Below are 26,372 nucleotides of genomic sequence, written 5' to 3'. Positions count from 1 at the left end.
GACCCAAACGAATGTTGAATTGAGACGATCATTCTCAACTACCCTGCAGCCTAACAGCAGTTCTGTAGGTAATCCGGTTTAGTCATTATCTGTTTCACAGCTCCTGATGAGTAAAGGGAAACTGTGCTGGTCAAGGCGTAGGGCATAATAAATTTAGCAGGTACAAAGTTGGTACCCCATAAAATGTACTCAACCCCCAAATTGATATTTCTAAGTTCCCTTTCCATCTTAAGAATACTCCATAAAGAACCAAATTTAAAGATTTAGATATGTTATGCGCATCAAAGATGGAGGATAACATAAGGTTGCCAATCCTTCAAGATTGACCTGGTGTCTCCAGGAAAACGGGATTAAAATTCAGTGCCCTGTTGTGAGAAAATACAGGAGAGAAAACACCACAGGACATTAAAAAAGAATCATGTGTTTTTCTTTTGTATTTTTCTTCATATTTTTCTGTTGAATTGTGATGGTGTTTGGGGAAATCCCACCAAGAATCTTCCCATTGTATACTCAACAGTTTGTTTTCCCCAGTTGAGTAGGTGGGCACTACAGGAATGGACAGGTCCGACAACCAATGGCAATCATGTGAAGTGGAACATTTGGAGTTGGGAAGTCAAACGATGATACCTGTTTGAATGTCTCCCACCAGAATTGTCCACTTAGAAGCATGTAAAATATTGCTGTATGGATGATACAATGCAGTGGTGCATGGTGGGAGGCAGATTAGCATGAGCCATTAATTCTTAATGGCTGTACCATCTTTAACCCCAACACCAGGTTAAAGTCCAACAGGTTTATTTGAGGCATATGACCCTCTGGGTAAACCACCACCAGCCATCCCCCTTTATTGGGAGAGTAACCCTATGGGCCAGTAGCATTATTACAACTATTGATCATGATTGCCCCGATAGTCTTTGAATATTCAGTAGATTTTGGTAGTTTTTAAGATTCTGTTTAAATGTGAAGCAGAGTTTTCATGTGATAACTATCTTTAGTTGAACACATAGTCAAAATTCCTCAAGGGTGTGTTGCTCCTTCATCAGGTTCACTTCCAAGTAAACCTGTTAGACTATAACCTGGTGTTGTGTGATTTTTTAACTTTGTCCACCCCAGTCCAACACCAGCACCTCCACACCATCTTTATCCCTGACATGGTGCCTATTCAGTTGAACTTCTTGTCATTAAAGAAACTTAGTGAGTCTTGATAAGTATTGTCTTTATCCTGAATGCAATAACATTGCTCTGAGGAGATTAGCAAAATACCTCGTGCTGGAATATAATTGCAGGCACGTTAAAGCAAATATGACTCATCTGAATTAACCAATATTAGCACACGGACTTCTGCCTTCTGAATTCTAGAATATTATTTATTTATTTGGGTCCCTGAGGAATTAATTATGAGCCAACAACCTTTTAATAAGTGCTGAAGAATATTTACCATAAGAATCAATTCACGGATTATGTTATAGCATTGATTCCAATATCAGAGAGAATAGAGTAATTAAAGATGGTCAATTTTTGTATTGTAAATGATCTACATGGAAGTGAATAGTCAATAATGTTCTGCCCTTGAGGAATTTTGACTATGTGTTCAACTAAAGATAGTTATCGCATGAAAACTCTGCTTCAAATTTAAACAGAATCTTAAAAACTACCAAAATCTACTGAATATTCAAAGATTGTCAGGGCAACTATGATCAATAGTTGTAATAATGCTACTGGCCCATAGGGTTACTCTCCCAATAAAGGGAGATGGTTGGTGGTGGTTTACCCAGAGGGTCATATGCCTCAAGCAAAGGGGAGAAGGAGAATCCTTCATTATAACCTTAGTCACTGCAGGAATTAAACCCACTTTCTCAGCATCACTCTACATTGCAAACCAATGGACTGAGCAAACTGATCCCCTGACTTTCAACTTTTGTTTAAGAGGGCATCCTGACAGACTTTGACTTTCTGTGCTGAGAAACCGTGGCTGTTCTGCTGCTGCTTTATCACGCACAATGTTGCCTTGAGTTAGGTTTTTGCCACTTTGGAAATGTCACTCTTAACAACAATATCCTTTGTTGATTATTCATGGTCTAGAATTTGAGAAATAAAAAAAACATTATTTTCTGTTCAGGCAGCTATTACTTTCCAGCGTTTAAAATTATTGACAAGTTTGTGTTTAGCAAAATTTCTGATGCCTATTCTGCCTAAATCCACATTTAAATTTAACACTTTCATTGCTGGTTTAATCTCATAATTTTATTTACATCATCACAGTGACCTCACACTCTTAAGATTTTGAACGCTTCTTAAATTGAGAGGGTGAAGAATCTGAGCGTGAATCACTGTGGATCTGTCTGAGGCAATTTATTATTTTTCTCTGGATTTTGGAGAACAGTTAAGAGAAAGGAGAGAAATTAGGAGCTCAGAGAAAACCCATTGCTATTTGTGAAAAAAGCGTCATTTGAATTGAAATTATTTCAGCCAGTTTCCAATTATCGTAGCCACTCCACCAACCACAACTATCTGATTTTTCTCCCAGTGTTGCTTTCATTAATTATTGTTTCCAATGTTTTAGACTCCAAAAATCGTGACTTCCAATTAACAGAATGTGCACACATGAGCAGAGATGGGGTATGTCATTTTTGAGAGTAAGGTTTTGGCAGCTAATACAGGCACTTCACCAGTGTAGCATGGTGGTTGCCATGACGAACTTTGAATTGAAAAGCACAACCCAGCTCACTGAACCTTGCCAGTGATATAATTAGAAAAAGCCGTCCTTTTGTTCAGCTCCATTGAGTTGATAGAAAATGGACAAGTCACTCTCTATCTTCCGAAACTTGGCGGGTATCAAAGTGTCAGTCCACTGCTTGTACTCTGAGGAGTTCAACCATTTGCATCTTTCCCCATTTGCAACCTTTGCACTTTTTTTTCCCCAGTGCGTACTTTCCCTGCAACACTGCTGTTGGAAAAATAATGTTTGTTATGTGGCAAAATTGCAAAGCTGTCAGCATGGTTCCAGGCTGGATGTTGCAGTTGAGAGCTGATCAGAAATGAATGATGCACTTATAGGGGACTGTCGTAGCTACTGTAAATTATAGGGGGAGGTCATGTTGCGGCTGTACAAGACATTGGTTAGGCCACTTTTGGAATATTGTGTGCAATTTTGCTTTCCCTGCTATAGGAAAAATGTTGTGAGAATTGAAAGGGTGCAGAAAAGATTTACAAGGATGTTGCCAGGGTTGAAGGGTTTGAGCTAGAGGGAGAGGCTGAATAGACTTGTGCTATTTTCCCTGAAGTGCGGAGGCTATAGGATGACCTTATAGAGGTCTATAAATCATGAGGGGCATGGCTTGTATAAACAGATAAGGTCTTTTCCCCAGGGTGGGGGAGTCCAAAACTAGAGGGCATAGGTTTAAGGTGAGAGGGGAAAGATTTAAAGGGACCTAAGGGGCAACTTTTTCACGCAGAGGGTGGTGCGGTATGGAATGAGCCGCCAGAGGAAATGGTGGAGGCTGGTACAATTACAACATTTAAAAAGCATTTGATGGGTATATGAATAGGAAAGGTTTGGAGGGATATGGACCGGGTGCTGGTGGGTGGGGCTAGATTAGTTTAGGTGGGCGGCACGGTGGCACAGTGGTTAGCACTGCTGCCTCACAGCGCCAGAGACCCTGGTTCAATTCCCATCTCAGGCGACTGACTGTGTGGAGTTTGCACATTCTCCCCATGTCTGCGTGGGATTCCTCCGGGTGCTCCGGTTTCCTCCCACAGTCCAAAAATGTGCAGGTCAGGTGAATTGGCCATGCTAAATTGCCCGTAGTGTTAGGTGCAGGGGTAAATGTAGGGGAATGGGTCTGGGTGGGTTGTGCTTCGGCGGGTCGGTGTGGCCTTGTTGGGCCGAAGGGCCTGTTTACACACTGTAAGTAATCTAATCTAATCTAATCTGATACTGGTTGGCATGGATGTGTTGGAACGAAGGATCTGTATCTATGGCTCTATGACTTTGTTTTTGCTTCTTCCATCATATGATTCGGACACAGAAATCTTGGTCAGCTCCGACATGACATTCCATTTGTCAAAAAAGCTGAGCAGGATGTAAATAGATTTCTTTTTGCTCCATCCCTGGAAACAAAATACAAGGGATTGCTATAAAATGAAAAGAGCCATATGAATCGGAAACATTGTGCTCAGGATTCATCTTGCAACCATGTTTCCCCAGACAATTAGACAATTGACTCATTATCCCTCGATATCTCTGACTAATGGAAGCCAAACTATCTCTGTATTGAAGGCTCCCATTCACTCGTGTTCTTGTGGCACAGTGGTAGTGTCCCTGTCTCTGAGTCGGCATGGCTAGGTTCAATTCCCACCTGCTTCAGAGGTGTGCCCCAGCACTTCTGAACACTTTGGGTGTTTGTAGTCATTCTTTAACCGGTATGATTTGGTTATTATCATACTCTGAGATCTTGCTGTGCATGTACCTGGTAGCTGCGTTGCGTATGTTAACAATAGTGACATCTCTTCAAAAAATATTTAATAGATTGCAAAACCCCTTTGGGATGGGGTGGGGGAGGGGTCCTGAGGTTGTGGTAAAGGCAACTTTTTCTCAGTTTATTAAAACAAAAAATGGGCTGAAAGATGACATGTTTAGTCTAGTTTTAGTGTCTGGTGCTCATCAGGACATTTTGCAAGAATAGCAATGAGAAAAGGTGAGTAACATTTTTTACATGTTAGCTGTCCTTCCAGCTCCAGTTTACTTGGGAAACAGCGCAGCCTGTATATTTGGCCTGAATGACGGTCACCCCTCCCAGCAGCTTGTTGAGTACCTTGCCATTGTGCATGGCCAACTGGAGAGGTCTGGGATTGAGGTGGGTCATCTTGTTGTCCATTTTATACCTCTGTGAGAGGAGGATGCTGAATTGTTGGTCAGTGGGCCCTGATTGGTAGAGATGTTGCCATGGAGAATTCACACCAATCAATCAACACTCCCTTCTTATGCAGTTGAAAATATTGTTTCCCTCGACAAAGAAACTAGGCGCGGAAGTAGGCCATTCTGCCCTTCAAGTCTGCCCTACCATTCAGTATGATCATGGATGATCCTATACCTCAGTGCAATATTCCCAGTGCAATTTGCCTCCATAGCCCTTGATCCCTTTAATATCTAAAAATTAATCGTTAATTGCTTTCTTGACATTGTCATTCTTGATGAGCACAAGATGGAAAACCTCAAAAAAGGTCTTTTGTTTTCCAGCAATACTCAAAGTCTGCATTACCAAACAAAAACAAGAGAAGTTGGCTTTCACAGTGCTTTGTATGTTCCCTATAGGTTGGAGAGCATTGGTAACTGCTACAGGAAAGCATGTCTGATGAGGCCTCATTTACAGCCCTAAACACAACAAGTGAATTAACAGACTTAGAGTTGACAGGTCCTCAGCAGTGAAGAAGGCCCTTCAGCCCATCGAATCTGTGCCAGTCAAAAAACAATCGCCTAACTATTCTAACCCCGTTTCCAGTACTTTGGTCCATAGCTGTGGCATTGCAAGTGGACATCTAAATATTGGTGGAAATTTAGAAAGGTTTCTGTATCTACCACTTTCACAGGCAGTCTCGTGCACTGGGAGCTAGATCTCTCTCTTTTCTCTGTCTGGCACCAAGAGTTCCAGATTCCTATCACCCTCTGAGATAAAAAAAAATGATTTCACCTCAATCTCCTGCTGATTACTGTCAATCTATCACCTTCTGGTCACTGATTCCTCCATCAGTAAGAAGGTTTCCTTACTATCTACACTATCTAAGCCCCCCCATGGTTTTATGCATGTCAATCATGTCCCACCCCCTCTCAGTCTCCTGAGCCCCAAAGAAACTAATTAAGTCTATATTGTGGTTTCCTACTGATGGAGAGAGACCAGATTCTACCCTGTCGGACATTCTGGAAAGGGTGGTCCGGCATTTTCACCAAATAATAAACCATCATCGGTGTGGAGATTGACCACAGTGCCGGATCCACCAGAGCCCCCAGAGACTGCAGCCTGTAGCTGCAATTGGGATAAAGAAGAGGGGGGGGATTTAATGTAACAACCTGCAGCCCACCAACATTCCCTGGATACGGGCAGAAAGAATTTAGAAACATTCACTAACACGACACGAGTGAGACATCCGCAATGATAAAGATTACTCCTTGTGTGATGAGATCCACTGAATCTAAAATGTTAGAACTAAGATGTTAACACCTTCTCTCCAACAGTGATTTCATGATTTCACAGTGTCCCCAGGTGCCTTACAGCTAATGAAGATGATAGTAGAGGAAAACATGACAGTCATTATGTGCACAGCAAGATCCCACGATGCAATAAATGGGCAGATTAAGACATTTTAGATGTTAGTTGAAATATTGGCCTGTAGGATGTTGTGTAGAATTTAGCTATTCTTGTTCAGGTAACGCCACAAATTTGTTTTTTTTTTACTTGGTTGAAATTGTAGATGGGACCTTGGGTTAAGGTCTTATCTGTAAGACTGCCTTTGGAATTGAACTGAAGTGAACTTACCAGTGCAGGCATGATGGGCCAAAAGGCCTCTGTCTCTGAGATTCCCATATACATACCATTCGAGGCATGCGAGTTCATTGAATCACTTTACTCTTTCTCCTCCCTTTTCCCCAGTGCTCCTTTTTGCCGAAATTCTCCATTTACATTGAGACAAAATATGAAGACAACAACGGCTGCAATGATCATGTAAGTCTTCATGTGGGTCAGAGCATTAGACACCGTCACACCAAAACCATTGCACTGTCGAGCTGAGTACATATTTATTCTAATGTTTGTTTTTCCTGATTGAAGGTTGATCTGCCCTGACTTACATTTTCCATGTTTGTGTTGCATGACTCGTTGTGGTGCTGCTAAGCTACTGGGGGCAAAGTCTTTGTCATGCAACCATGCGTGACATCGGGAGCCCAATCTCTCTCTATACCCGGTCTGGCACCAGGAAAAGTAGCCAATCTGCTGGTCAGCCCCAAAACGCCGCAACACCAAACTCAGTCCGGAGAGGGGAAATATTAGCCATTCTTGCTATCTCCTGGCCCCTTTCCCAGTCCTGACAGAAATGGAGTCAGGGATTAAGATGGAGCTGTTCCAGTTGTCACACAGTTGTAGGTAATTTTAGACATTGAGCACGTTTCGCCTTGCCCCCTACCTAATGACTTTTGCCGCCTGCTTGAAACCCGAAACCATCTGTTCCTGCCCATCCACCAGCTCCTGCTTTCTGTACCCATTTTGGAGGTGAAGAAAGGGTATCATTAGTTAAAGGCTGGTGTATATAGGCATCAAGAACCAACAGTTCACCTCTCCAATGTTGTAGAGCTCCAGTAGATGCCTTAAGAGAAAACCTGTTTGGGACAACACTGTAACAGAGCTGGGTGGGCAACTCACATTAAACTGTGTAACCGATGCCCCAATTACTCCATCCATGCACAGAGGAAGGTGTGTGCTGTATCCCCTGTGTAGACTGGGAGGGTAAAAAATCTGTAAGGAGTGTACACCTGTCCAAAGATGTGCAGGTCAGGTGAATTGGCCATGCTAACTTGCCCATAGTGTTAGGTGCATTAGTCAGAAGGAAACACGTCTGGGTGGGATGCTTTTCGGAGGATCAGTGTGGACTTGTTGGGCCAAAGGGCCTGTTTCCACACTGTAGAGTATTTAATCTAATAACTGTGTTCCCAAATGCTCCGTTATGGTGGAGACACTTACTGACTCAGAAGGAGCACTTCTGAAGAAGAGTCAGTGTTCGTTCTGTTTCTTTCTCTGTTGCTGAGATCCTCCAGCAATCTGTGTTTATTTCAGATTTCCAGCATGTGCAATATTTGATCTTTAATCGCTCAGCCGATTCCTCTCCTGTATCCCGACAGATTTTCGACTCAGACAAAAACCACACGGATCACGAGGTGTGTTTCCTGGACATCGCTTATGATGAGATTCCGGACCGTTACTACAAGAGTTCAGAGGTGAGTGTCCCTTCGCGGGTCCAATCGCGGGAGTTGATGCTGACCGACCAGCTCACAACGCTGCTTATTCACAATGCATTTTCCCATTTTGTTGATGTTTTCACACAGTGAGGCCGCTGCACCTTAGAAATGAGCCTTTCTGTGTTTGTGTTACTCAAGAACTTACGCTTGGAACATTGACACTCCTGCTCCTCGGATGCTGCCTGACCAGCTGTGTTTTTCCAGCACCACACTCTTTGACTCTGGTTTCCGTGTCCACCATTAATTAAGCCTCTCTGCATAAGTCAGTCTGCTTTGGGCGGGGGAAGGGTGTGGTGAATGGGCTGGTTCTGTCGTGGGCACACTCCTGTCTGTGTACACTCCTGTCTCATTGAGCTGAGCAGTAACCTCACCTTTTCATTGGTGTATAAGATGCTGTGAAATGCTGTTTGCCAGCATGCAGGCTGTTTGATTCTCAGCAAACTTAATTTGGAGTAGCACAAGCAAAATCTTTCTTGTCCATATTCCAGGTTCCTTTATCCCTTTATTTTGTGAAGTGACTCCACTTGTTGGAACTGGATTAATAATCTGTGGAAGGGCAAGCGCTTGTTGGGGGAGGATGCAGAATGGGCGATGTATGTCACCTAGGATCACTGTGAAAAGAAAAAAATGATTTGCACTTAAACAGCACCTTTCACATCCCCAGAATGAAACATCTTACAGCCAATTGGTGCACAGCGAGGTCTCAAAAATAGCAACACACTAAATTGTTTGAATGATTGAGGGACATAAATGTTGTTCGAAAAGTGTGGCAGTGGAAAAGCACAGCAGGTCAGGCAGCATCCAAGGAGAGTCACTGTTTCAGGCATTAGCCCTTTCATAATGTTGACTGTGGGGTGGGAAAAGGATCTTTTATGTCTCCACTGAACCCAAAAGACAGCACCATCGACCACGTGGCCCTCCCTCAGTGCTGCAGTTAAGAATCAGCCTAGATTGATCATCCAGCTCCTGAAGTGGCATTTGAACCCAGAACCTTCTATTTCTGAGGGAATAGTGATACCCTCCAAGCTATGGCGTCCCAATAATGAAGGGCACTTTGGCCCGATGGTGTGAGAGTGGTCTTCTGGATGCCGGGATGGAAGGGAAGCGGGGAATGTCAGTTATTTTATTTTTTAATATCATTCATGGGACATTCCTGTCATCCCTAATTGCCGCAGAGGGCAGTTAAGAGCCAATGACATTTCTGTTGGTTGGGAGTCACATGGAGGCCAGACTAGGTGAGAATGGCAGATTGTCTTTCCCTAAGGCTATTAGTGAACGAGTTGGGTTTTTCCTGACACTGGTCATCATTCCAGATTTTTATTGGATTCAAATTCTACCATTTGCTGTGGTGTGATTTGAACCCAGGTCCCCAGAATATCTATTGGTTAATAGTCTAATGATTAATACCTTTCCATTACCATTACCTCTCCAATACACAACATCAGCTAATGACCTTCCCCAATGTCTGATACTGATCCAGTTTGTTTCACTTCCACTTGCCCTTTGAAAACCTTTAACATGGCCAGGAGATTGTTCACCCTGTTTCCCTGGCAATGTAACCATCGCCCACTGCTTTTCATCAGTTCCTACACTTCACCAAATTAATGTCTTGCACCAACAGGACCTCCGATATTTTGCGTCGGTGAAGACTGGACGGGGTCCGCTGAAGGAGGGTTGGAGGGATGACCCCTCACCCGTCATGTGCTCATACAAACAAGTGACAGTCAAGTTCGAAGTCTGGGGTTTGCAGACAAGAGTGGAGCAGTTTGTTCAGAAGGTGAGCAACACCGAAAGCTGATTGTGTGCCTGTTGTGATTGTTTCCTAGGATCACTCACTTCTGTTTGCGTTTGATGTGTTCAGGTTACCTCAGAGTAATTATCTTAATGATACTCTTAACCTCCCCATTGCACCTCAACGTCGTAAAGATGAAAGCTATAACCAAGACCAGAATCAAAAGTTGCTTCTATAGATTCTAAGCCCAATTTTCATCTTGCTGTGCTGGCAGTAAAGGGGCAGGCACACAGTTAAAATACTAAAATGTTAACATTGCTCAGATCATTGAGTATAGGAGTTGGGATGTTACGTTGAGGTTGTTCGGGAGATTGGTGAGGCCTCTTCAAGAGTACTGTATCAGGTTCTGATTGCCCTATTATAATATCCTTCCTGTTAAGCTGGAGAGGGTTCAGTAGAGATTTACCAGGACATTACTAGGAATGTGGGCGGCACGGTGGCACAGTGGTTAGCACTGCTGCCTCACAGCACCAGAGACCCAGGTTCAATTCCTGCCTCAGGCGACTGACTGTGTGGAGTTTGCACATTCTCCCTGTGTCTGCGTGGGTATCCTCTGGGTATCCTCTGGGTGCTCCGGTTTCCTCCCACAGTCCAAAAACCTGTAGGTTAGGTGAATTGGCCACGCTAAATTGCCTGTAGTGTTAGGTGTAAGGGAATGGGTCTGGGTGGGGGCGGGTCTGTGTGGACTTGTTGGGCCGAAGGGCCTGCTTCCACACTGTAAGTAATGTAATCTAGGAATGGAAGACTTGAGTTATAAGGAGAGGCTGGATACATTGGGACTTTTTTCACTGGAGCGTAAGAAGAGAGGGATGTTTGAGTATCAAGGGTTCTGTTCACTCTAAGCTGGATCTACGGGAGTTGGATCAGTATCAAGTCCTCTCCACATGTAAATAAAGGGTGACTTGGTGACAGGATACTGGCCTCTCTGGAATTATTTCTGTTGCACAGTGAATGCCTTAAACTGCTCAAAAATGATGAGGTCATCAAATGCTGTTGCAGGGGCAACACTGTCCTCGGTTTCCTTACTGAAATAGATCAGTAACGGCAAATATCTGAGTTATTCATTCATGGGATGATGTTAGTCCACTTCAAGAGGACTCTGAAAATGGTCAGTTTTTCTCCACATAAGGTCAGGTTTTAGTTGCTGAAGTTGTTTGCTGTTGAATCGTTTCCACTGGCTTTATCATCTGCTTGGAAAGTATGTGACTGGATTTGAAAGAAAGCCCTCAAGATTTTTCTGAAGCCAACATTTACAAGCCGGAAAATGAAACCACTTTATGGGATTAAGGGAGCACTGATTAAATATAAATGTCTTCATGGCAGCTTGACAAAGAGCTGATTTACTCACTCATCTGGGATCTGGGACAGCTGGCTTCATGGAGTTGAGCGTCACACACACATTCACTGAGCTACCATAGAATCCCTACAGTGTGGGAGCAGGCCATTTGGCCCATTAAGAGCCAAAGAGCATTCTACCCAGACTCACCACCCCATCCCTGTAACCCTGCATTCCCCATGGCTTATCCATTTAACCTGCTCATCCCTGAATACTACGGGCAATTTAGCATGGCCTGATCTGCACATCTTTGGATTGTGGGAGGAAACCGGAGCACCCGGAGAAAGCCCACGCAGACTTGGGGAAGAACGTGCAAACACCACACAGGCAGTTGTCTGAATCGAACGTGGGTCCCTAGCTCTGTGAGGCAGCAGTGCTAACCACTGAGCCACCATGCTGCCAGGAACAGGAGGATCCCAGGTTTGATTTCCCAGTCTTTGCTGAGGCATAGTGTGGTGATTCATGTTAGTACACCTCCCCCCACACCATTTGATCTGGGGAGGAGCTAGGCTTCCTACCAATCCCCTGCTCGACAACATATCTAGATCGAGATCAAAGGCAGCAGTTACAACTGAGCCACTGGGGAGAAAACTCCTTGAGTCTTTGGATCAGACTGCTGGTTTTCCACCCAGTCTGATATCTCTCGCTGTTGATTCACAGAGAGTTAAGTGAGGCAGGAAAGAAAGCAATCCATCTGATCCATGAATTTTCAACCCTTAGACCAAGACGCAAGGATCAAACTCCACTAGGACAACTTCCTGGTTTGCTTGCCAGCTTCTGTACATGAGTAATGGGGAAAAGGGCAAGGGACTGTTCATCACAGGAGCAGGAGAATAATTGCAGGAAAGAAAAGGGGCAGGATGCTCTGATCCTGGCGGTAAGATCAGGAAAAGACTGATTGATGATCTCCCAGCATTTGTAAAGGATTTATTCTCAGAGTGATGCATGCAGGAAGTATGGGTGGATTCTCAATGACCTCATTTCCATTCTCACAGTTGCTGCTGGGATTTGGAATGTGTCAAACTCCCCAATGACGTCCTGAAAACCGCGTGAATGCCGGAGATACTCAATAGATCTGGCAGCATCTGTAGAGAGAGAAATGGAGTTAATGTTTTAAGTCCTGTCTGATCCTTCTTCAGACCTGATGATGAGGAACTGGGACAGAGTGAATAGGAATGACCTGTACATGTTAACAGAGGGATCAATGTCCGTAGGGCGTGGATTGAAAATAATCGGGAGAAGGATTCAAGGGAAGTTGAGAAACTCTTCCACCTGGATGACGTTGGGGGATCTGCAAGTCGCCTACAGAGGTTGGGAGAGATGGAAAACCTCAAGAAATTTAAAAATCGTTTGGTAAAGCCATTGATGTACCATAGGCTACAGGGCTACAGGTCAAGAGCTGGAAGGTGGGAAAAAGACTAGATGGGCCCAATGGATGGTTTTTGGTGCAGTTAATATCTGATGTTCCTATAAATTGATCATTACTCACCTGTTTCTCCCACAGCCACCCAAACCCTGTCGGTCTCTGGTAACATTTTGCATTTTTGGAATCAATTCCTTAAATGGTTATTGCTTTGGTCTCTTTCAATGCAACAGATATGAGTTACTGGTCTGACTTCTTATTTTCACATAATTGTTACCAAAGAGTAACTGAGGACATTTGCAACCTGCAAAAATGGATTGGAATGATATTTAAACCAATTGTACTTCGTTAAACAGACTGACGGATGTCCGTGTCAGAGTTAGACACTAGACTGGACCGAAACAGAACAACTCTGAATCTGGATGGAGTTCCTTGGCAGTCAGGCCATGAACTTTGTCCATGTCCAAGAACCACAGTGGAGCCCCCTGCTGGTTGTTCTCATGCATTACATCGGGTGAAAGTAAAGGGTGGATTTTAATGCCCTCCCTCAACCCTGATTAAGTAACTGGTGGGAAGGGTAGTTTAAGGTCCTATCTTACTGCGACACAGATTGCAGTGGATGGGAGTGGCACACTAACTGTGAGAAACAAATCAGTGTCTGGATTGTGGGCAACCAGAAGCAAGAATCTGTCAGTTGCAGGCACTCAGTGGCTGATTGAGAGACCCCATTACCCTTGCTGATCAACAATGCACCCGACCTATGAAGATATTAGATGTGGAATGGTGGTGGTGCTTCCTACAATAGAGTTGTTACCCTGTCATTCTGATAGACTGACCAGCAGAAAATAATCAAGAATGGAATACTGGTCTCAATATCTAGAGGGCTGGAGTACAAGGATGCAGACATTATGCTGCAGTTATACAAAACCCTGGTTAGACCCCACTTGGAGTAGTGTGAGCAGATCTGAACACCACACCTTAGAAAGGAGACATTGACCTTGGAGGGAGTACAATGTAGGTTTACAAGAATGATGACTGGACTTCAGGGGTTAAGTTATGAGGAGAGGTTATACAATTTTAGGCCTAGTTTTCTCTAGGATTTATAAGTTTAAGGGGTGATCTAATCAAAGTCTTCAAGTTATTAATGGGAAAAAGAGAGTAGATAAAGATCTACAATTTCCACTAATTAGGGATTCTAGAACCAGGGACAATAGTCTGAGAAGAAAGCACTTCTACAGATAAATGGCAGTGAATATGTTATCAGTTCATTTTAAATCTAACTTTTTTTTAAGCAAAGAGATTTGGGTCAAAGGCAGGTATATGTCGATAGGCCACAGATCAGCTATGATCTCATTGAATGGCCTACTCCTGTTCCTGTATTCCTCCTCCTAGTATGATGGATGCCTGCATATCAGGAGTCCTTGGTTCCAGGGAAAGCTTGCTGCTGGTCTGGCAATTAATCTGAGGCCAAAAGAGAAAATGCTGGAAAATCTCAGCAGGTCTGGCAGCATCTGTAAGGAGAGAAAAGAGCTGACGTTTCAAGTCTAACTGACCCTTTGTCAAAGCTCTTGCCAAATCTGAGGGGCTTCTCTGAAAGAGGCAAGACCTGGGTGGGGGGAGATTAGCTAGCCCTGGTTTGTGAGAGGGAGAGCAGGCTGAGAAGGAGAGTGCTTCATGGTAACCTCAGCTGGTGTGGGAATTGAACCCATGCTATTGGTGTTTGCCACCCAGCCAACAGAGATAAACTCCAGCTTTGAATGCCAGCCTTGATTTGGAATAGGAAAGATACCTCCACATCAATAGACTTCAGACCCAGGGGTTGCTTTGGGAACTTTTCTGTTGAACTTTTAAGGCCCTTTTGTATTTGGCAATTAAGGTAAACCACTACTGGGATTTTCAAACTGCCTATATTGAGCTGTCATAATTGTGACACACTTGTCTTTATGCTGAATGTTTAACAGTCCTTTATTGTAATTGATCCTTGCAATCAAATGAGGGCTTTTTTTTTGAGCATGTTGCTGTGGAGATGAAACTCCATTTCTGCCCTTGGCTTACAGTTTGTCTTCTCTTTTGAAAATGTAATTACTTGAGCTAGAAAAGGTGTCATTAGTTAAACTCGTCTAACTGTCGATCTATGGGAAAATAAAATCACACTTCATATTATCACGATTTGTTTCAATTTAAAAATAGCTTTGTAATGCTCCAGATGCCCTGCTGTTAATTACTATGAAAATTCATAAGGAAAAGCAAAGTGCTGTAGTTGCTGGGAACGTGCAATAAAAATGGGAACTGCTAGAAATACTCAGTAGGTTTGGCAGCCTCTGAGGAGACAGGAACAGAGGTAAATCTTTCAGTTAATGAGCTTGTGAGAGTTGAAGGAAATTGCAGATTTTAAGCACAGTTTTTAGCATCAGTACAGACTTCTCAAGTATTAAAGTAGTCCGAACCTACATTCAGCAAGACCTGAACAACTTCCAGCTTTAGACTGATTTATAACGCCAACATCAAAGCAGTTACCAAAGTTCCAGGTTGACCATCTTCAGCAGGAGAGAATCTAACCATCTCCCCAAGGCATTTAACAGTGCTGAATCCACCATCAGCAACATCCTTGGGGTCACCACTGAGCAGAAACTGAACTGGACCAGCCGATATGTCATGTGGCTACAACAGCAAGTCAGAGGTTGGGAGTTCTGAGGAGATTAACACATCTCCTGACTCTCCAAAGCCTGTCCACCATCAACAAGGGACAAGTCAGGAGTGTGATGGAATACTCCCCACTTGCCTGGATGGGTGCAGCTTCAACAACATTCAAGAAGCTTGACATTATCCAGGACAAAGCAGCCCATTGAACAACACCTCATCCAACACATTCAGCATTCTCTCCCTCTGCCAGCAGCACACAGTGGCTGATGCTTGCATTATCTGTAAGATACACTGCAGCTTCCTTCAACAACACCTTCCAAACCTGTCACCTCTGGAAACACACACAGCACGGTGGCACAGTGGTTAGCACTGCTGCCTCACAGCGCCAGAGACCTGGGTTCAATTCTCGCCTCAGGTGACTGTCTGTGTGGAGTTTGCACATTCTCCCCGTGTCTGTGTGGGTTTCCTCCGGGTGCTCTGGTTTCCTCCCACAATCCAAAAAATGTGCAGGTTAGGTGAATTAGCCATGCTAAATTACCCGCAGTGTCAGGTGAAGGGGTAAATGTAGGGTGAATGGGTCTGGGTGGGTTGGGCTTCGGCGGGTCGGTGTGGACTTGTTGGCCCGAAGGGCCTGTTTCCACACTGTAAGTAATCTAATCTTAAAAAAAACAACTCCACGACCCTGCGGCCGACCACTTCAACATGCAAGTTCGGGGCCTCCTCTACTGCCAAATCCTAGCTACCTGACACCTGGAGGAAGAGTGCCTCATGTTCCACCTTGGCACCCTCCAACCACACGGGATCAATGTCAATTTCACCAGTTTCCTAATTTCCCCTTCATCCCAGAGCCAACCCTCCAACAACTCAGCACCGCTCTCTTGAACTATCCTACCTGTCCATCTTCCTTCCCACCTATCCGCTCCAACTCCTGCCCTGAACTATTCTCAGCAACCTTCCACCCAGCCCCACCCTCCTCCCATTTATCTCTCAGCCCCCTTGGGCTACCCCCACACATTCCTGATGAAGAACTTATGCTCGAAACGTCAACCCTCCTGCTCCTTTGATGCTTTTCCAGTGCCACACTTTTCAAACTTGTCACCTCTGCCAATCTAGAAGTAACATTTCCCTCAAGGACCCCCTTCCACACTGGGTACTGCATCTCCCGCTGTCTGCCTCCCAGAAGTGCCCTCTCCCCAACTATTTGTTTTGATTTGATTTACTACTGTCACGTGTACCGAGGTACAGTTAGGAGTGGTGCCTTATATGCTTTACAGGCAGATTGTACGATACAAGTGCATCAAGGTAATGGAACAGAGTGCAGGATACAGTGTTACATCTCCAAGAAAGTGTAGAGAGAGCTCAACATTAACATTAAAGAGGTGCATTCAAAAGTCTGATAGCAGTGGGAATCAAGCTTTTAGATTAGATTACTTACAGTGTGGAAACAGGCCCTTCGGCCCAACAAGTCCACACCGACCCTCCAAAGCGCAACCCACCCAGACCCATTCCCCTACGTTTACCCCTGCACCTAACGCTACGGGCAATTTAGCATGGCCAATTCACCTAACCTGCACATTTTTGGACTGTGGGAGGAAACCGGAGCACCCAGAGGAAACCCACGCAGACTCGGGGAGAATGTGCAAACTCCACACAGTCGCTTGAGGCGGGAATTGAACCCGGGTCTCTGGCACTGTGAGGCAGCAGTGCTAACCACTGAGCCACCGTGCCGCCCATGTGCCACCGTGCCGCCCATATCCTAAATTGATCTATTCCAATTTGCCAGCATTTGGCCCATATCCCTTCCTGTTCATATACCCATCCAGATGCCTTTTAAGTTTTGTAATTGTATCGGCCTCCACCACTTCCTCTCGCAGCTCATTCTATATCAAGCTCCCTTAGAACTTAAACATCTACCAATCTCTGTTGTGAATCTACTCAATGACTGAGTGTCGGCCGCTCTCTGGGGTAGAAAATTCACTAGATTCACAGGCCACTGAGTTTAGAAATTTCTCTTTATCTTAATCCTAAATGCTTTTAGCTTCTTCTCAGACTCTGACCATATGTTCCAGACTCCCCGATCAGGGAAAACTTCTTGCAATTTCCAAGCAATTTTCAACATTTTCTTTGAACAAACAGTCCGCTGATATTCAGAGTATGTGTAAGTGTCAATGTTGAAGAGCAAAGTTACACAGTGTCTGTGTGCATAATTACAAGGGGCAGTAAAAGAGATGACTTTGAGGTGCCGGTGTTGGACTGGGGTGGAATCTGTTCATACATATATACAAATGTTTGTATCTTCTTCCCAACGGAAGATGGTGGAAGAGAGTATAACCAGGGTGGGAAGGGGTCTTTAATTACATTAGTTGCATTCCTGAGACATCAGAAAGTATAGATGGAGTCAGTGGAAGATTGGTTTGCATGATGGACTGGGCTGTGTTCACAACACTCTGTACTTCCTCTTGTCTTGGGAAGAGTAATTGCCTATCAATCTGTGATGCATTCATCCATGGTGCATCATAAAAATTGGTACGAGTCATTGTGGACATGCCTCCTGAGAAAATAGAGGCATTGTTGCGCTTTCTTAGTGTCAATGTGGTTGGACCAGGACAGTTTGCTGATCACTCCCAGAAACTTGACAGTCTCTGCCAACTCCGCCTCAGCATCAGTGATGCAGACAGGGCGTGTTGTCCACTCCACTTCCTGAAGCCAAAACCAGCTCCTTTGTTTTGCTGATGTGTGTATAAGGAGTATAGTGTGGGGCTGAGTACACAGCCTTGCAGGACACCAGTGATGAGGATTATCATGGAGGAGGTGTTGTTGCCTATCATACTGACTGTGGTCTGATCGTCAGGAAGTTGAGAATCCAGTTACAGAGGGGGAGAGCAGAGACCTGAGTGTCGGTATTTGCAGATGAGTTTGTTTGGAATTATGACGTTGAAGGCAGAGCTGTCGTCAATAAGTAGAAGCCTGACGTAGGTGTCCTTATTGTCCAGATATCCCAGGGATGACTGTAGGGCCAGGGAAATGGCATCTGCCCTGGATCTGTTTTGCCAATAGGCAAATTGCAAAAGATCAAGGCAGTCTGGGAGGCTGGAATTGATGTGTGCCATGAGCAAGCACTTCATAATGACGGAGGTCAGAGCCACTGGGTGGGTATCATTGAGGCACGCTGCATCATGTTTCTTTGGCACTGGGATGATGCTGGTCTTTTTGAAGCAGGTGGGAATTTCAGATGGTATTAAGGAGAGTTTGAAGATGCCTGCGAATACTCCCGCCAGCTGGTCCACACAAGATCCGAGTGCACAGCTAGGAATTCCATCCAGGCCATTCGATTTCCACAGGATTACCTTAAGGAGGTTGATCTAACATCTGCGGCAGTGACCGTGGGTACAGGTGCATCTGAGGCTGAAGGGATAAGTGATATTGTTCCACTGCCCTTCTGTTCAAAGCAAGCATAACCTAGCTAACCTCTGTGCCAAGGTGCCCAGCTCATGCTCCCAATCCTCCTCTCATCGTACCAATGACTTCACCCCTTCCCTTCTCCCACTTTTTCTGGTCAAGAAACTAGGTACTGTTTGTAGTTCCATTTCTGGCCACTGATGGCACTGGTGGGACAACAGAGCTGCAGTCCAATCAGATTGGCCATCAACCTTGAGGTGGGACTTTATCTGGGTGTGACTGGCGGCAGTGAACTCCAATCAGTTAACACTCCTCAGGGTGTGAAGTCGCTGTGGGACAGCCAGTATCCCCACTGACTCTCATAGCAAGGTGGAAAACCCTATTCATGAGAAAATATTTCTGTGAATCCTCAACATCTTCTAATCACCGGCACAGAGATGTTATTACCCACCAGTGACGTGGGTGGGACTTGAATCTGGGTGTCCTGGTTCAGAGATAGGGACAATACCACACCATACGAACCCTCTAGTGTGTTTTATGCTCTTAATCCTTTGAGAATTTCCTGGATACATTGTCAAGTTCCAGGACGGCTGAATGTGACAGACCATAAAGTTCAACTGCAACTGAGACCCTGTTGACAGATATAAACAATACTCTTCCCACAGATAATAATGTCTGATTAATGGGAAGCAGCAGGACACAGGGTTATTTTGAACAGCACAGAATTATACACGGTGGTGGCTGCTGGTATTTTCTTCTGCCTTGATTTCTGGGACATTGCCCAGAGTGAGGCAGTTTTCCACAAGGATGTTTATAGAATGAGAGCTGGGAGCTAAGGACTCGACTTTGAGCAGTCATTTTCATTCAGATAGACTGTTGGGTGTGAGAGCCCAGCGTTTGGAAACTTTATACAGATTTGTTACATTGTTAATTGTTTAATATTCCATTACTATCGATCAAATTGTTGGAGAGGAATGATTAGATTCCCTACAGTGTGGAAACAGGCCCTTCGACCCAACCAGTCCACACCGACCCTCTAAAGAGTAACCCACCCAGCCCCATTTCCCTCTGACTAATTCACCTAACACTATGGGCAATTTAGCATGGCCAATTCACCTGACCTGCCCATCTTTGAACTGTGGGAGGAAACTGGAGCACCCGGAGGAAACCCACGTAGACACGGGGAGAATGTGCAAACTCCACACAGACAGTCACGAGAGGCTGGAATTGATGCTAGGACCCGGGTGCTGTGAGGCAACAGTGCTAACCACTGAGCCACCGTGCCATGCAGCCAAAGCTGACGAGAGGATGAGCAACAGTCCCTCAAAGTGACAAACTGGACACATTTGTTTAATTGGTCCTTGCATATAAACCAACGTGATGCATTTATATAGCAACTTTAATGTAGTGACGCTTCTTGTGATGCTTCACATGTACATTCTCAAACAAAATATGGTGCTGTCATGAAATATTAAACAAGTGACCAATATGTTGCTCAAAAGACACAGATTTTATGGAAGCTCTTACTACTCTCCAACAGATCTAGGCAAGCCATTTTATATTCACATCAGAGCAATATTTTTCAGAATTATTATGGTGTAGTAGGAGGCCATTGGGCCCATCATGGCCGTACCACCTCTATTATCTAGTGCCAATCTACTGCCTCTTCCCCATATCCCTGCACGTTATTCCCTTCCAAATAACCATCTGAGGCCTCTTGAATGTCTCCATTTGAACCTGCCTGCACCTCACTTCTAGGCAGTGCATCCCAACCCTAATACTCTCACCTCACATCGCTCTTGTTTCCTTTTCAAGCTTCACCCTATCTAATGTATCCAGCCCGCTCATAATTTTAAAAACCTCTAACAGCTCTCATCTTAACTGCCTTCTGTTCAGGGGGAAAAAGTCCCAGCAGTCAATCTGTCTGCGTAGCTGAAGTTTCTCATTCATGGAACATTCTAGTAAATCACTTCTGCACTCTCTCTAGAGTACTTACACCTCTCCTATAATGTGGCACCCACAACATTTTCCATCTATTTCCCAAACCTGAGCCCTCAGCTCCTATTCCCGAGGTTGACGACAAATTCTGAGGACCAGCAGTCACCAGCACACAGTTTACTTTCCACCAATCATTGGGGTTGATGGGATTCGAAGAGGCAACTATCCATGTTACCTGCAAATTCTCCCTCCCCCATACCAATCATAGCAGCAACAACGTTGGGCATTTAAGACTCGTCAAGATACTTCTAAGGAGCAATTATCAACCACAATTTGATTTTGAGCCACACAAGGAGCTGTCGACAGGCTTATGGCATGTGTCCCTTCCTCTGAGCCAGGAGCTCTGTGTTCAAGTCCCATCTGAGGATTTGATGGCTGACCACTGCAGATTCTTCCAATACAGGAGATGATGCCATAACCATCATACCGCTGGCGCAGGCTGGTGGTAGGAGGGTAAACATGGGTTGAAATCCCATCATGACAGGAAGTGAGATTTAATTTAACTGTATGAAGCTTGAATTGAAAGCTACTCTCAGTAATGGGTCCCCTGAAACTGTTGTCAATTGTTGTCAAAAGTTCATTCATGCTCCCCCTATCCTGGGGATTATCATTGATCAGAAACTGAACTTGACTCCTCATATATGATAGGGGTCTTTAAGAGACATTTAGATAAGCACAGAAATATGCAAGGAATGAGGGATATGGACCAAGGGCAGGCAGAAGGGATTAGTTTAATTTGGCGTCATGTTCAGCACAACATCATGGATCGGAGGGCCTGTTCCTGGTCTGAATAGTTCCATGTTCTATAAATACTGTGGCTAAAAAACAAGTCAGAGACGAGGAATCCTGCAGCAAGTAACTCACCTCCTGCCTCCCCAAAGCCTGTGCACCATCTACAAGGCACAAGTCAGGATGGAATACTCCCCACTTGCCTGGATGAGTGCAGCTCCAACAAACCTCAAGAAACTTGACAACATCCAGCACAATGCATCCCACTTGATTAGCAACACATCCATAATCTTCCACTCCCTTCACCACTGATGCTCAGCAGCAGCAGTGTGTACTAGCTACAAGATGCACTGTAGAAATTCGCCAAGACACCTTAAATAGCACTTTCCAAACCTGAAACCACTACCACCGAGAAGGACAAGGGCAGCAGACACATAGCAACCTGCAAGTTCCACCCCAAGCCACTCACCATCTTGACTTGGAAATATATCGTCATTCCTTCACAGTTGCTGGGTCAAAATACTGGAACTGTCGCTGTAATGGAATAGTGCATCTACCTAAAGCACATACATGGCAGCAGTTCAAGAAGACAATCGAGAGTGTGGTGCTGCAGGTCAGGCAGCATCCGAGGAGCAGGAGGATCGACGTTTCGGGCAAAAGCCCTTCATCAAGAAGATTCCTGATGTAGGGCTTTTACCAGAAACATCTCCTTCTCCTCGGATGCTGCCTGACCTGCTGCGCTTTTCCAGCACCACACTCTCGACTCTAATCTCCAGCATCTGCAGTCCTCACTTTGGTCTAGTTCAAGAAGACAGCTCATCCTAAGGGCATCTTGGGATGGGCAAAAATGCTGGCCAAGTCAGCAATGCCCACATCCTTTGAATGAATATTTTTTTCAAAAATGTCCTTTAGGAAAGGAAATTTGCTGTCCTTATCTAGTCTGGGCTATATGTGAGTCCAGACCTACAATAACGTGGTTGACTCTTAAATGCCTTCTGAAATGACCTCACAATGATCCAAAGTTAATACTGGCCTTGGCAATGATGCCCACACATCAGCGAAATGGGGTTTGTTTTTGAAGTGGCAGGCAGTAAGACTGGGAATGACTCCTAGGCAGCCGTGTGAAGGAAAGGATATCAGAGCCCACACCATCTTATCCAGAGCTCCTGAGGACAGTATGTAGAATTAGTAAGGAATTTGGAAACGCAGACTCCCTGAGTGAAATGTCTCACACCACCGTGTAAGGACAGTGACCGAAAGCATGGATCACGTCGGGGCCCTTAAGAGACATCTTAAAGTTAAAGAGAGAGATGGGTAGGTTTAGGGAAGGATTTCCAGTGTTTAGAATCCAGGCAACCAAAGGTACGGTCGTCATTGGTGAAGCAATTACGCTCACAGATACTGAATGGTAAGCAATTGGAGGAATGGGAGCTCACAGAGCAGCACTAAAGTCAGGCATTGAAAAATGTTTGATCAGAAATTCCAATTCCTTCCAAACTAAAGAATTCCCATTGGGAGATGCCATGCAATAGGAGGAAGTGGGCAGTAATTTTCTTTTATTCTTTCATGGCATGTGCGCATTGTTGGCAAGGGTAACGTTTACTGTGTTGTCTATCCAAGGAGATGGTGATAAGCTGCCTTATTAAACTGCTGCAGTCTGCCCTGTAGTGCCAGCAGAAAGGGAGCTCCAGGACCTTGGATCCAATGACATTGAATGGTGATGTAGTTCCAAGTCAGGATTCTGTGAAGTTTTCAGAGGATCTGACAGATGATGGTGTTCTTAATTGTCTCAGTGGTAGAAGTTGCAGGATTGGACGGTGCTGTGTCAAATGAGCCTGGCTGAGTTGCTGCAGTGCATCTTGCCAATGGTACACAGTGCTGCTGGTGGAGGAAGTGATTAGTTTAAGATGATGAGTGGGGTCCCAGTCAAATGGGCTACTTTGTCCCGATTTCTGTCCACCTTCTCAAGTGGATACCTCAGTTGAATGAGACAATGGGATACCCGAAGAGTGATTTTAAAAGGGAGGGATTCATAATAGAGAAACGTTTAATCAGTAAGGGAATCCAATGTTGTGGGGAATAGGCAGGCAAATGAGAATTATCAAGTCAGCCATGATCTCATTGAACGGCAGCATAGACTCAATGGGCTGAATGGCTTATTTTTGCTCCTATTTCTTATGGTTTTATTCCGCCTCAGTGATCCACTTTGCAGATACTTTACACTCTGTGAGAGTTGAGCTTATCAAAGATTCACCTTCACTAGTCTGAGACGAACCAGATAAATTGTGTTAAAATGTTTCATTGTTTAACAGAAAGAGGGATATTCAGCTGAATAAAATTCTAAATAAAATGTTATCACCAGTGCTGCAGTGCTTAAGCAAAGAAACAACTGCAAAAATGATCTCAATCATGATACCTTCTTTGGTTTCAGGTTATCAGGGATATCTTATTAATAGGCCATCGGCAAGCCTTCGCCTGGGTTGATGAATGGTGTGGTAAGTCCATCTAAGTAATTGTACTTGTTTTTAACATTACATATAGTACTTCATCAATATTGTGTAACCAGAGCTCTCTCTCGTATTGTAAGTGGGAAAGGACAAGCAAAGATGTTTGGCCTCATTGCTGGGTGGATTAGGATTTTTTGCAGATTTGCTGACAACAGTACATGTCCATTTTCCAATAAATCCCAACAGTAGCAATCTGGCACTTAGTGAACACAGTAGCATACATATCAGTGATAGTAAACACTCCATTAGTTTTGGATCATCCATTTTGATTAAGGTTATTGTGATCTGAAATGTTCACTCAGTTGCTCATCACTGTTGCTGTCTGATCTGTAACTATTCCAGCATTTTCAGATTTTGAGCAGTATTTTGCCTTTGTTTAAATCTAATTTAGCTTGGAATTAAAAATCCAGATCTGTCACCCTCACTGCAACTGAGAGGGCTACAGGCTTGTGATTGACTCCTGGTCCGAATTCACGTGTTCAATTTTTATATAGCTGAGTGCATTCAAATAAATAGATTCCTTCTACACTTCCATAACTGAGAGATTAATCCAATGTTAATTTCCAAGATGAGAAACGGATATTATTTATGTTTAACTCACAGATGGATATTCTCTGTACTTGCTGCCAAAATACCCAGCCTCAATGCTTATCATTCATGTTTTGTTTTAAAATAATATTCTAAGAAAGAGGAAATACATGACGAGACACTTATTTTGACTGTCAATTCAAAACAAGAAGGGGAACATTTAGCAAATGCAATTTGCTAAACTCTTCAGACCATTTCAATAAGGATTCGGACAGCAGTTTGAAAAGATCAGTAGGTTTACTGACAGCACTGCTGCATTTTGTTGCAATGGATCAACTGTTTATAAATGAACTTTTAACTGGAACACTTCGACAGCATGGCAAAATACCATGGAAAGCAAGGTAATGGTCTGCACAGTGTGTGCCCTGACTTTGCAAACAAAACCATTGTAAGAACATCAGAATGAGGAGCTGTAATAGGCCATTCAGCCCCTCAAGCCTGCCCCACCATTCATTACAATCATTGGCTGATCTCATCTCAGCCTCAACTCAACTTTCCTGCCCTTAGCCCACAGCCCTTCATTAAAAATTTATCTCTTTCTTAAACTTACTTACTGTCCCAACATCTATCACACTCTTAAGTAATGAATTCCACAAGTTGATGACTATTTGAGAGAAGCATTTTAATAAAATTATGAAGGATAGAAGCAGGGGGGTTGTTTCCACTGAACTAGAACTAGGGGGAATAGCGTCAAAATAAGGGAGAGCAGATTTAGGACTGAGCTGAGGAGGAACTTCTTCACCCAAAGGGTTGTAAATCTTAGGAATTCCCTGCCCAGTGGAACATTTGGGGCTTCCTTGTTGAATGTTTTCAAGGCAAATTAGATTTTTGAACATTAAAAGTTATGGTAAGCAGATGGGTAAGTGGAACTGAGTCCACAAAAAAAAATCAGCCATGATCTTGTTGAAAGGAGCAAGCTTGGGTCAAATGGCCTACTCCTGCTCCTATTTCTTATGTTCCTCATCTCGGTTTTAAATTGGCAATGCCTTCTCCTAAAACTATGACCTCTTGTTTGAGATTGCTCCACACAAGGATGCATCCTTTCCCCATCTATTCTGTTAATCCCCTTCAGCATCTTATGTGCTTCAATTAGGACACCTCTCATTCTTTCAAATTCCAAAGGGTTTAGGCCTAAACATTTTTCCTCATCTCTGGAATCAATCTAAATGAATATCCTCAAAACTGCCTCCAATACAAGCACATCTCTCCTCAAGTAAATTATGTGCAATACTCCAGATGTGGTCTCATTAAAACCTCATACAGTTGAACAACACTTCTGTACTTTTATACTCTGTTCCTTTAGCAATGAATGTCAAAGTTCCATTTACCTTATTACCTTCCAAACTTAATATACAAACTATCTGTGATTCATGCACAAGGGCACCCAGATCTCTCTGCACTGACACACTCCAAAGTTTTTCTCCATTTTGGTAATAATTTCCGATTTATCAGGGATAAATCGCATCTGCCACATGTTGACCAATTCACCCGCCTAACATTAGTGAGGTCTCTTCTGGAGTTTTGTGTCCAGTTATGGGTCATCCTGTATTTGAAGGATGTGGAGAGGGTGCAGTAGAGATTTACCAGGATGTTGCAGGGAATGGAAGGTTTGAGTTGTGGGGTGAGGCTGGATAGGCTGGGACTTCTTGCACTAGAGCATAGGAAGTTGAGGGATGACCTTAGAGGTTTATAAAATCATGAGGGGCATGGATAAGGTGAATGGCAGGTGTCTTTTCCTTGTGGTGAGGGATTTCAAGACCAGGGGGCATATTTTTTAAGGTGAGAGGAAAAAGATTTTAAAAAGACGCAGAGTGTGTGTGTGGGATGACCTTCCAGAAGAAGTGGTGGATATGAGGACAGTGACAACGTTTAAAAGATACTTAGATAAGCGCATGAGGAAAAAATGTTTGGAGGGATATGCTGCCTGACCTGCTGTGCTTTTCCAGTGCCACACTTTTTGACTCTAACTCTCCAGCATCTGCAGTCCTCACTTTCCCCTTGGAGGAATATGG

The 26,372-nt window shown here is 44.1% G+C and overlaps 1 protein-coding gene across 4 annotated transcripts in view; it reads left to right on the top strand.

Annotated features, from left to right (window-relative positions):
- LOC122560829 (cytoplasmic phosphatidylinositol transfer protein 1-like) overlaps positions 1-26,372 on the top strand; it is a 204,701-nt gene that overhangs the window by 133,997 nt on the left and 44,332 nt on the right. For 3 of the 4 annotated variants that reach the window (XM_043711972.1, XM_043711973.1, XM_043711975.1), the window contains exons 6-9: positions 6,648-6,719; positions 7,889-7,984; positions 9,627-9,782; positions 23,697-23,760. In XM_043711972.1, the coding sequence (XP_043567907.1) occupies positions 6,648-6,719; positions 7,889-7,984; positions 9,627-9,782; positions 23,697-23,760 (388 nt within the window). The remainder of the gene's footprint in view (positions 1-6,647; positions 6,720-7,888; positions 7,985-9,626; positions 9,783-23,696; positions 23,761-26,372) is intronic. The other variant, XM_043711974.1, reaches the window with a different exon arrangement.

Source organism: Chiloscyllium plagiosum, chromosome 21 (genome assembly GCF_004010195.1).
Source record: "Chiloscyllium plagiosum isolate BGI_BamShark_2017 chromosome 21, ASM401019v2, whole genome shotgun sequence".
NCBI lineage: Eukaryota > Metazoa > Chordata > Chondrichthyes > Orectolobiformes > Hemiscylliidae > Chiloscyllium > Chiloscyllium plagiosum.
The sequence above is the reverse complement of the archived record's forward strand: the minus strand, read 5'-3'. Positions and strand labels throughout refer to the sequence as shown.